Source organism: Delphinus delphis, chromosome 8, assembly GCF_949987515.2.
Source record: "Delphinus delphis chromosome 8, mDelDel1.2, whole genome shotgun sequence".
NCBI classification, from domain to species: Eukaryota; Metazoa; Chordata; class Mammalia; order Artiodactyla; family Delphinidae; genus Delphinus; species Delphinus delphis.
Window position 1 is genome coordinate 79,191,353 of NC_082690.1, and position 13,233 is coordinate 79,204,585.

General features: G+C 36.4%; 1 protein-coding gene across 1 annotated transcript in view; it reads left to right on the forward strand.

Moving 5' to 3' along the window:
- The window catches only part of ANO3 (anoctamin 3), a 408,770-nt gene that overhangs the window by 109,461 nt on the left and 286,076 nt on the right, over positions 1 to 13,233 (forward strand). Inside the window, 2 exon segments of the mRNA XM_060018617.1 lie at positions 10,430 to 10,484; positions 10,486 to 10,504. Coding sequence (XP_059874600.1) covers positions 10,430 to 10,484; positions 10,486 to 10,504 — 74 coding nt within the window.

The window sequence follows — 13,233 nt, forward strand, 5'->3', positions numbered from 1 at the left end:
AAATTAGGAAAGGAAGTGAATTAAGACACTAGTAATAGAAGGGGAAACCAAAATTATTAGGGCTGAAAAAAGATGAAATGACAGCAGCATTTTTAAAAGAGTGTAAGGTACTGAAAGTAGAGAGACATTACAAATGGCGTGGTCAAATTATATATGCCCTGTAGTTCCATTGCAAGGATAATCAGGTGATGTATTAGTCATGAATAAACTCTGTAAGCATTTGTGCAGTGATGTGCCTTGAACTCTTAAAGATGCATTCACAAAGGGATGCGGAAAAACTGTCCTCTGAAACAGACGTGTTTTCATATCTGTAATGCCAAGAAAGATGATTTCAGGCCTGTTGTCATATATTAATTATAAAAATTTGAGAGTTTACTCTGAAGTGGAAGTTCATTGAATGCAGGATTTTAAGCAAAGGGGTCATATTAGCTGGATTTCATTTTAAACTCATCTGCCTCATGTCTACTCACTCTCAATCCCAAACCTACCCCCATGCTCAGCAACTGTGATAGTAGAGAGACCAATTAGGAGACTTGCAGCAGTGGAGATGGTGAGAAGTCATAGTTAGATTCTGGATATATTTTGAAAGTGGACTGAATGTGGGTTATGAGAAAAAGGAATCAAGATTTTGGTCTCCAAGGTTTTCCCCATCAACTGATATGGGAAAACTATGAGTGAATTTGGTGTGGGAGCAAATGTCAGGATGTTCATTTGGGAATGTTGTGTTTGGACATGATTCTTTCAGATCAAGTGGAAATGTAAAGAACACAGATATGTGGTATAAATGCCTGGAGTCAGAGATATCTGGACTGGAGATGTGCTTTTAGGAGATATCAGCATTTAGATAATGTTTAAAACCATGAGACATTATGAGATCACCAAGGGTAGGGAATAAAGATAAAAAAGAGAAGGATCCAAAGACTGAGCTTTGTGCCTTTCCAAAGTTGATAGGTCAAGAGATGAGAGTAATGCACAAAGGAGACTGAGAAGAAGCATCTAGTGAGGTTGGGGAAAAGCCACGGAAGAGTTGTGTCCTGGAGGCCAAGTGGGGAAAGTATATCAAGGAGGAAAGCACAAGGAATTGTGTCAAATGTCCCTAATATACCAAATAAGATGAAGACGAAGAATTGACCGTTGACTTTGGCAATGAAGAGCCATTGGTGACTCTGGCAGTCTTCCTGGAGCTATGGTACAACAACAGTGACAAAAACCTACTGTGGAAGGTTTAAGAAGAGGAGTTATAAATAATGACTACTGACCCTACTTTTGTGGAATTTTGGAGCAAAAGGGAGCAAATAAATTGGGAAGAAACCACCAGGAAAACTGGAGTCAAAAGAAGTTGCTTTTTTTTTTCTTTCTAATTTTTAGTAATTAAAACAGCATACTTGTATGGTGATGGGGAGTTATCAACTATGGATAGGGTGGGGTGGGGAGAGAGGCTGGATTTGACTCTGTAAGGAGAGAGCATGGGAAAATTATTGGTCTGAAGTAGGTGAGAGCGATGGAAACTACTGCGTAAGTAGAGGAGATGGATGGACTTAGTTGGGAGTGCAGTTAGTTTATCTTGAGTATCAGGCAGGAAGTCAGAATACATGGGTACAGATGCCAGTGGGTGGGTGGGAGCTGTGGAAGTTTTCTTCAGATTGCTTCAGTCTTCTCAGTGAAACAGGAAGCAAAATCATCAGCTGAGAGTGAGGATTGGGGAGGAGGTGTTGGAAGACAGAATTTGCAGTGAGGGAATAAAATACGAAATATTCTTCTAGGAGAGTGGCAAAATAAGATGACCAGGGAAATATATTTTGGCTGCTCGTAGCATTAAGGACCCATTCGAGGTTATTGTTATAAATTTTAGGGGGATCAGCCTACATGTTGACACATTTTTTCCTCCAGTTGTGGTTTAACTGCCCAGGTATATTCATTGAGTTGGTGTGATGTGCACGTGCACACAGACAAACACACACATGACTTATATTTAAAAAAAATTGTTTTGTGTCTCCCCTGTTCTATTCAAAAGAATATTTTTAATAATATTCATGGTCATGTTACAGCTCTATCTGAGATGGTATTTTTAAAAATAATAATACAAAGGCTTGATACCATGTCTCTAAAACAGTTGCTAATATTTTTCTTCCTTTTGTCTTTTTCCCTCTAGACATTGAACCTGATTTTAAAACCAAACAAAAATACAAACAAAAAGCACTACACCCCAACTAACATAACGAAGTATGTAAGAATTGAAAATTATTTTTAGAGATCAATTCCATTCCCCTCATTACAGATGGGGAAACTGAAGCCCATGGGAGAGGGATTGGCCCATAATACACAAGATTCCATATAATTCTACCCATAGAATTTCCCAAACTACCTTATTTGTTTTCTTTAGAGCCATGTCACAGATCAGATTCTGCCTTATGTTATGATATGGCCAAGGGATATTACTGGTTCAGATTTTGGCAGTCATGTTGGAACAAACTTCTAGACGCTTTCATTATAGATCTTCTTCTGCAGAACAGGTGTGTAGGAAAAGGTCTGTGTTAATTCCCGGCAGATGCTCAACCTTTCTTCTCCTACATATGCAACAGCTCAGCTGAAGCAAAAGTAACCTATCCCTGAATAATATCCCTCACATTATTTTTAGGAAAATGGCGTTACTGTTGCCTGGTTACGTCTTTATTTTCTTAATTGCCTCTTTATAATGTGAGTTTCATAAGCTATAGCCTCATGGAAAATCCAGAATTGCAGATGATTACCATTGTCATTAACTTTCTAATTTCCACTTGGAATTAAAAGTCTAGATACCTGGATTCTTGTCCTGTTTCTACCATAGATTTGTAACCTTGGTTAAGTAACTGAACTTTCTGGGCCACTAATTTTTTAACCTATTAAATGAATAAAATGGACTTGATCAGTGGTTACAGTATTTTTAAAGTAGCAGCATCCAGGTTGTGTGAGAAATGAAAATGAAGTTTTTGTTTGTTTGTTTTTGTTTCTTAATTTAAATCAGAGCTACGATGGCCCAGTTGACCACTGTTTCAGCACCTTCCAACCTTCCCAGGTTTCCTTAGGACAGCTTCACAGAACCCAGGTTCTCCAAGGATCACAATTTAAAACTGCTAGAGGGTCTAATATCACTTCTGGTTCTATCATTTTATAAATATATGATGTTATGCTATGTGTGTGTGTGTGTGTGTGTGTGTGTGATGAAAATGTTCAGGCAAAAGATGCATCTGTAGTTTGCAAAGACCCTTAAATACCTTAGACCATAGACCATAAACTTTTATTTTTCCCCTCATTGATGTAGCTTCAAAGGAAAAGAAGTAGGCTCAAAGTGAGATTGATGGAGACCTTTGCTTTCTCATCCCATTTTTAAGTTCCATAATGTAGATAAACTTATATCTGTTAGAAGAAGGTTCATGGTTAAGAGTGGTAGAGAGTGAGTAATGCCACAGATTGCAAAGTGGGGAGAAACTGGTGATTCAGCCCTGCTAAGCTCCAGGTACTGGGCAGAAGCTATGAAGGCATCTGCCAAGATCCAGCCAGTCTGCCAGTTATCATGTGGTATCTGTCTCACATGATTCTTTACATGTAAACTGAATTTTACCCTGATCTTTGGAGAAGTGAGGAGAAAGGTTCCTTTGTATAGAAGTGGTTAAGGCTTAAGAGTTCATTTTCAAAAACCAACAAAAGTCAGAATACCTCTGATTATTCTAATGAATAATCTAAGAGCCTTAAACAAATACTAGTTTCAAAATTCTTTTTATGTTTATATCACTGTAGAAGCAGTATAGATAACAAATTACAATCGCTGGAATGTATATAGTTCAGAGAAGAAAATAAAAGTCTAAAATATTACTACTTGAAGATTAGCAATTTTAATATTCTGTAATATTTTACTTTCAGCTTTTGTGTAGAAATATACATGCATTAATGAAATGATAATGATACCATGCAAAAAAAGTGTTACCACCAGCAATATATAAAAGTTCTTTGTGATAAGATTCTCACAAATATTAAATATTATCAGTTTTAGCTTTTATAATATGGTACCCTATTCTTGTTTTTATTTCTTTGATTTCTGGTGAGAATTAATATTTTTAGTATTTACATAATTTTTAATATTTTAAATGTGCTTTTAGAATAGAGCAAGCTTTCTCCTTAGGCTTTTATAGTGACTTAAATTGACCACTTTTAAAATAGTATGCTTAAGTACGTGCAGCAGTGGCCAATGTAGGTTAACCTGTATATAATACTTCAGTGTTGAGGATTCATATGTTATATAACTAGTCACCAATGAGGAGCAATAATGCAGCATTACCTTTTTAATCCATTAAATTCATGTTAAATTATTGTGCTATTTGAAATTAATTTTCTCAAATTACAAACATTATATATAATATATAACTATTTATAATATACTTATTTATTTAATAACATGTAAATCCCACCATGACCTCCCAAAGCCACTCACCACAGGTGACCACTATAACAACTTAACATATTATCCTTCCTTAGTCTTTCCAACTTATATAATACAGATACATTCATAAAATAGGGGGATTACAACTAAGGAGGTCATAACATAATAGTTTTTGAAACTTGTTCTGTTCCTTAAGAATATATAATAATATCTTTCCACATCAGTACATGTAGATCCACCTCATTCACTTTAATGGCTTCTTTATAGGATTGTAAAATTTTGAAAAGTTTTTTTAGGACTTGTTTTCAATTGTTCGGTGTTAGACATAGTATGGTAATAAATATCACTGTGTGTCTATATTTTGGCTTTGTACATGTATTTCAGTAAGAGAGATTCCCAGAAGTGTAATTGCTGTGTTAAAGTTAATGTGTGTTTTAGTTTTTAAGTTACTGCCAAACTGACCCTAAAATGGGATTTGCCACTTTAAAGTCGTATCAACAGTGTATGTCAGCACCCATTTCTTTATACACTGTCAGACCTGGCTTTTATCAGTGTCTTTAGATATGTTGGCAATCTGATGGCCTTTTTTTTTTTTTTTTACATCTTTATTGGAGTATAATTGCTTTACAATGTTGTGTTAGTGTTTCTGCTGTATAACAAAGTAAATCAGCTATATGTATACGTATATCCCCAATCTGATGGCATTTTGTTTTAATTTGTGTTCTTTAATTGTTCCTAAGATTTCACACACTTTTTCAAGTACAATCTCCTTATATATGTTAAAGAATGACTGATATACAATTGTGTCTTTGATTTCCTCTTTCATTCAATTGTTAATGTCGGATTTTTGAAAACTTTTATAATTAACTTCTAATTTTGTTGGATTGCAGTAATAGAATATGTTCAGAGATACACTTATTTGGTCTCCTGAAAGTGAAATCCTATACCTTCTCTTTCTGACAGCCTGGTGATGTGCCCTGGTTGTGCTACTAGTTTGGGGAATTGCGGAGACCAGGAGGTCTCCTCCCTTGTGGGAGGACTTGGTATATTATTCCAACCAAACAAACGACATGAACAAAATACCCACTTTTGCGTGGTTGTTTCATGATTGCTTAAAAGGTTTACCTCTATTTTCTATATCTAGTGTTCATATTTCTATATAGTAATTACACACAACACACACACGTGCACATGTGCACACACACACTACCGCCTTTGAGCTAAACAACCAGGTAGTCTCTCCCCATCTCCTAAAAGCTTTCCTGCCTTAGAAGCAGAACTTTTGCCTTCCTATGTTTCATAAAGCTTTGTACTAATTTTCCACATGATACATATCTACATTAATCTTTAAACCTCCCACAAATATACTTTTTAAGAAAATCTATTCACTTCAACCTAATGCTTAAATTTAATGCTTTACTTATAGCAAGTTATGTATTCCATACCTATATCCATATCCATGTTACAACTATGTGAAAAGTTAAGTTGCAGGGGGTTTGGTAAGAGACATATTGCCATCCCAGTTAAATAATTAGAAACTACTTAATTCTGGTTAAAGAGAGAAGGAACTTCAGATCATCCACCTCAATCCCATTTTACAGAGACAGAAATTAAGGAAATGTGAACTTCCCAAGATTATCTGCTTAGTTGGTCATGACTTACTTTCATTCTGAACTGATTCATTAGTTTTTGTTTGTTTGTTTGTTTTTGTTTTTGGCTGCACCACACAGCTTGTGGGATTTTAGTTCCCCGACCAGGGATTGAACCCGGGGCCCTCGGCAGTGAGAGTGTAAAGTCCTCACCACTGGACTTCCAGGGGATTCCCTATTAGTTCTTTGAAAATTGAAAAAAAATTTACACAAACCTTTGTAATCATGAAAAACAATCATAGGTTAAGTTGTGTTTCACCATTGATGGTATATGATTTATTGTGGTTTAAAGAGCATCATTCAATGAATCAGTGAGTGGTTGTAAGCTTTTTAATTTAAACAAATTCTGACACTGGTTGTCCTTTCTTCTTCCATCTCTTTCAAGATTATATGTAGCTCCTTCAGTGATACTGGTGTCCAGATTTGTCAACTTATTTAAGCAATTTAACCAGACTAGTGTAGGCTTTCCCACTGAGTCAAACAACAGACGTCATTTGTGCCTTAGTCATAAATCCTGATGAAAGGGGTTTCAGAGCAAAACCAAATTTGATATCTAATATTTAACAAGTAGTCTGGGGAGACTTTTACTCAGAAATCAAAATTTAATGAGATATTTCAATTCACTATTTCTGAAGATGAACTAGTCTGATGTAATTCTCTTCTTTCAAAGTTCTTTACTGAACTTTCTATAATTGTTTTTCATGCAAGATTTGAAACATTTGGCCAGATATACATACTGACACAGAAACTAGCATTTTGAAATTATATGCATATATATGGTGGGCAACCTCCCAAATTAACATTTAATATATAGAATTCTCCCAAGATAGAGCTGAAAATACCGTAGTGTTTTTGTTTTTTTGTTTTTTGTTTTTTTTCAAATACTCCACTTGTGGCCCTTTATTTTCTCATTGATTCCCTTTCCATCTTCTGCCAACCAGATGTGAGTATTGGCTAGGAATCTGTCTTGGCCTCCTGTACTTTTTTCTTCCTATTTTTCTCTTCCAAGAGCTTTCTCCTTATATAGGTTCAGTTCTCACCTTTATGTGTGTACCATCTCAATCTATGTCTCCTGTTCCTACCCCTCTCTCAGGTCATGAACACGTGTACTAAATTGTCTCACATTCAACCCAAAGATAGTGTGTCTGAAGCTGAACCTGTCATACTGAACCTGCCTGACCTTCTTCCATGCATCCTAATGTTGACATTGGAAAACTTGAGTCTCCTGAGCTTGAAATATTAGCATGAACTATGATATCCTTCTATTTCCATCTCTTCCCTTTACCTACTCTCCAGCCAATTGTGATTTTCTGATGTTTCTTTTGTAATGTTACTTATGTGTCTTACTTCCTACTGCTACAACTTGATTGGAGCTTCAGCCTACCTTTAAGGATTCACAGATGATCTCTGAGGCTCTATACCATGACTTTTCCATAATCTTCTACACACAATTGCCAGATTAATCTTCCTAAATCTTACTTTTAATAATTAGGGCCTCTTCCTCAGTGTCCTTCAGATGTAGTTAATGATTTAGTGAAAAAGACAAGATGTTTCAGTTTTGTTTACCATCACATGATTGAATTGGACCACATGTTTCTCAGATTCCTTATAATTATGGCATTTTCTGCATTTGTTGGGCTAGAGTTGTGTAAACATGCTTCTCCAACCCCATCTTCTTCTCTTTGTCTCTCAGGAACCCTTTGTCTATTCTGCTTCCACACTTTCTCATTATTTCTCACACTTGAAGTAACTTTAAAATATCCTTGGTCTATCCAAATCCTTTATACTTTTGAAGGTCAACTTAAATCTTATTACCTGAAGATATTAAGTTCAAAATTATTATTAGCATTCTGAAAAAAAATCTGGTCTTTGCTCAAAATCATTTTAGATGTTTTATCATATTGATAACACAATTGGAAACTCTAAATACTCTTTTCCAAAGACATGTAAGTGCTAGGTAAGAAAGAATAATGAAGAAACCTGGGTTTAAGTCTCAGCTCTTTGACTTCCAATCTGCATGTCTGCTAACAAGCCCCTTACCCAACACACACTGTCTCACTTTGCTCATTTGTGAAATAAGTAGGATTGGATTAGATAGTCCCCAAGTCTCTTTCAGTTTATAATTCATAAACCAATATTTAAAGACATTTCATATAATATAGTATAAACTATACTATTATACATCAAACTCTACTATTATGAAATAGACTCTATTTTATTACATATTTATCTGGTGATCATTAAATTTCTCAAGCCCAGGCCCTTATAAAAATATTCAAGCTTCAGAATCAAAATGATAGATAAATTACAGGATAGTTGTTTTATTTTTATTACTGTATAAAACCAGTTTAATTCAGTTGAGCTATTAAAATGTGGGGTTACTTAATAGGTTCTGATACTAATTCCAGTGTGGGTTATGGGAGAAGTTTTCCACACCAGCAAGCAATTCTTGGGACACCACCTGGATATCCCACAATTCAACTCAATTCTGACACTGTCTTTCCAGAAATATCATCAGATTCCACAGGTTACGAACTCCATCCTACAAGACTTCCCCCCACCCCCATACTTCGCATGCTTGTCACAAGCCCAAGTTGTTACCTGTGCTCTGACTGGCTACAAATTGGAGGTTTCAAGGACCCCCCCACTCCTTGGTCTTCAGATGCTAGTCACCAGCCCAGGCTGTTACCTGTACTTCTGACCAACTGGCTATATATTAGAGGTTCCCATGAGTCCCTCCTTCTTTGGGTTTGATCAGTATTTTAGAGAGGCTCACAGAACTCTGAAAAACATTTTACTTACTAGATTACTGGTTTATTGTAAAAGGTTATAACTCAGGAATAGCCAGATGGAAGAGATGCATAGGGCAAGGTATGTGGGAAGGGGAGCAGAGCTTCCATGCCCTCTCCAGGTGTGCCTGTCTCACCAAATCTCCATGTGTTCACCAACCCAGAAACTCTCAGAACCCTGTCCTTTTAGGTGTTTATGGAGGCTTCATTACACAGCTGTGATTGATTAAATCATCGGCCATTGGTGATTGAATTCAATCTCCAGCCACTTTTCCTTCCCCAGATGCCAGGATATCAGGGGGTGGGACTGCAGTTCCAACCTTCTAATCACATGGTTGACTGTCTTAGAAACTAAGCCCCCATTCACAGGTGCTTTCCATAAGTCACCTAATTAACGAAACAAAAAATACCTTTAGGCCTCCCACACTTAGGAAATCCCAAGGATTTTAGGAACTCTAGGCCAGAAATGGGGATGAATACCAAATATGTATTTCTTATTATAAATCACAACATCACACATATAATATACTAATTGAATAAGCTAGGGAACTTTTATTGGAAAAAAAGAGCTTGCTAAGTACAAGTCACTGTGACAAACATCGATGGATTGGGAATGGGGATGAAGATACAGAAATGAATTCAAAGGTTTGGTATCTACATTCAAGGAACCAATTGTCTAATGGGGGAGGCATACAGATAAAGAAATTACTGTAATTATAAGCATAAGAAGCTATTAATTGTTACCACTTATTGCATACTTACTGTGAACTAGGACCTATGCCAGAGACTAACTTACAAATGCTAATTAGCATGCACAAACTATTTTTTACAACAAGATTCCAAGATTATTATTCCTATTTTGCAAAAGAAAAAAATGAGATCAGAAATCTTAATCTCTCCAAAGTCATATAACTAGAGTGATGAGAATGTACTATCCATTACATCTTATTAGGTATCTTTTGAGGCTTGGAAATATTTCTGTAGAAAGGCTTATTCAAAAGGAGTAATTATTTCTAAATGGAGGTGTCACTTAGAAAATTGCCTTTGAAAGTAGCCTTAGAGTTGCGTCTTATAAGAAGAGTAGATTTTCCATTGACTTGGTGGGTGGACAAGTCATTTTAGGCACAGAGATTGAATAAAATCCCAGAGGCAAAGAAGTAGAAGTCATATTCAGGGAATTCTGGTGATTAAGCATATATAATAAGAAGAGCAGGGAGTGAGCAAAGAAAAAGATGTAGCTTTTGAGGTTGGGTGGGCAGGATATTAGAAGAGTGTGTTACTTACCCAGGGCAAGTTAATTGGAAAAAATAGCCATTCTAAGTTCTTTCAAAGATGACAGCTCAATCAGCTTGCATAACAGGGAATAGAATCTACCCACCTGCTTAGTTTCTAATGCAATTTGCTGAAAGCTGTGTCTTCCTACACACTTCTTCGTAACTAATTTGACCTATACCAGATAGTAGTTTTACAGTACCTGCAGTCAACATGAAAAGCTCTTTTTTTCATGATAATTTTCTACTCTCTTTCTGGTCTATTGAGTTTCTAAGCAATTTTTTTCTTGTTCTTTGTTCCCTCTTGCAAAAGTTTTGCTCTTCTCATCGTGGGCTTGAAAATAGTGTGTGGGTTGCCAAAAGGCAAATACAATGAAGGTGAGTTTTGAGGTTGGTTTCAGGTGCTCCCACCCACTTTTTTCTTCAGTATAATGGAGGAGCAACTCCAGAGTCTTTGTGGGGTGTGAAAATTTAACACAAATTTCCAGGATCACATTCATATTATTAATTATTATGTATTTTATTTAGTTTTATCCAGTAAAGCCAATCTACTGACACCAGGTTTTGGTGAAGGAAAGTGCAGCATTTATTGCAGGTGCCAAGCAAGGCCTATGGGCAGCTAATGTTCAAAAGACCCAAACTCCCTGATGGGTTTCAAGGAAGGGTTTTTAAAAGCATGGTGAGCGAGAGAGTCTCAGGGTACATGATCAGCTCATGCACAGTTCTCTGATTGGTTGATGGTGAGGTAACAGGGTGGTGTCATGGGGGTTAGCATCATCAATCCTCAGGCTCCAGCCAGTCTGGGGGCTATGTGCTCATGGTCATCTTGCAGTTAACTTCTTCCATCTGGTGGGGGTTTTAGTATCTGTGAAACAGCTCAGGAATGTGCATCAGATGCTATTATCTGTGTCCTTCAGGGAGGAACTAAAGATTCTGTGACTCTGCTATATGGCTGATCCATTGTTTAAACTGATACCAGTTCTCCTGGCCCAGTTGCTATTTCTTTGTTACTACATGTTCACATTTTTCTAATCATTAATTTTTTTTTTTTTTTTGCGGTACGCGGGCCTCTCACTGTTGTGGCCTCTCCTGTTGCGGAGCACAGACTCCGGACGCGCAGGCTCAGCGGCCATGGCTCACGGGCCTAGCCGCTCCGCGGCATGTGGGATCTTCCCAGACCGGGGCACGAACTGGTGTCCCCTGCATCAGCAGGCGGACTCTCAACCACTGCGCCACCAGGGAAGCTCTAATCATTAATTTTTGAGCCAGCCTTTTGTGACTCAGGGGAGGCCGAGGAGACTAAAGTTTTTCTACAAACAGGTGGGCAAAGGACATGGAGGGGTCTGTTCTGGGAAGGCCCCGTAGGATCCTGCTCAGTTACATATCCTTCTAGTGAAATAGCATTTACTTATAAGTGTCTAATACAAGAGCTTACATATAAAAACCTTTGTACCACTTGTTTTTAAGAAACGAACTTACATTATAAAATAACTTTGTAATCTAAGTATTAGTAAATTAATCAAAAAACCACTGTGTAAACAATGCGATATATACTTAGTTATATCTTTTAATGTGAGACATTTAATGTAGATTTCATATGGTGAGGGTTTAATTTATATATATGAATGCACACACGTATCTACATATATAAGACAGCAAACTCCCCTAAAAACCTTTAACTGTTAAAAGTTAACAATATAGCAACACATAATAAATGAAATCAGATAAATGCAAAATATACTTAGCAATCAGCTCCTTTTTGAAGTCCAATCATAAAGAGAAAGAGCAAGCTGTTGGTTAACCAGTTGATTGGTTATTGGTTAATTCAGTTAACCAATTAAATTACCAGGGTTAGCTGGAGAATAGATCACTCAGAAGGTAGATAATTCAAACAAGAAAACATAAAACAGAGAGACAAACATTGGCAATACTTTTTAGAGAACTTTGCTTAGAAGAATTTGCTCTGGCCTAAGAGATCCCCTTACCCCAAAAACAAATTGAGATGTGTACGTTGAGATATCATAGCTTAGTGCTATTAACCTTTCAAGTTATATAACTCACTTGCCTTGATTCTAGGCTTGAAAGAAATCTTTGGGCTAGAATTTATTTTCCAGTGTGTGTGGTGTGAGTGTGTGTTTTGGGAAATGCATGTGCTAGGTATATGATATGACTGCCGGTCCTCAAACCATTACTGTTTCCTATGACATAAGAGTAATTTTATTAGTATCATATTGGTATTATTTTATTCCAGGTTTACTGATAGATCATTGACGTTTGTGTATTTTTAAGGTGTACAATGTGATGATTTAACACACATGTATATTGTAAAATGATTATCAAAATGAGGTTAATTGATACCTCTATTCCCTCACAAAATTATTGTGTGTGTGTTGATAAATTTTAAGATCTGTTCTCTTAACAACTTTCAAGTATATAATACAGTATTGATGATTATAGTCACCATGCTATATATTAGATCCCCAGAACTTATTCATCTTATTGTTAGAAGTTTGTAGACTCTGACCAACATCTCTCCATTTCCTCCTCCCCTATACCCTAGTAATCACCATTCTACTCCATGTTTCTAGGAATTTGGCTTTTTTATATTCCACATATAAGTGAGAACATACAGTATTTGTCTTTCTCTGACTCATTTCACTTAGAATAATGCCCTCAAGATCCATTCATGGTGTCACAAAAGGCAGGATTTCCTTCTATTTATGGTTGAATGTATATACACAATGGAATATATCACATATCCCATCTTCTGTATCCAGTCATCTATTGGTGGACACTTAGGTTATTTCCATGTCTTGGCTATCATGGATAATGCTGCAGTGAACATAAGGGTGCAGATATCTCTTTGATATCTTATTTTTATTTCTGTTGAATATATACCTAGAAGTGGAATTGCTGAATCATATGGTAGTTCTATTTTTAATTTTTTGAGGACCCTCCATACTGTTTCCATAGTGGCTTTGCCAATTTACATTCCCACCAACAGTGCACACGGTTTCCTATTCTCCACATCCTCATCAATACTTGTTATTTCTTGTCTTTTTGATAATAGCCATTCTGACAGATGTGAGGTGATATCTCATTGTGGT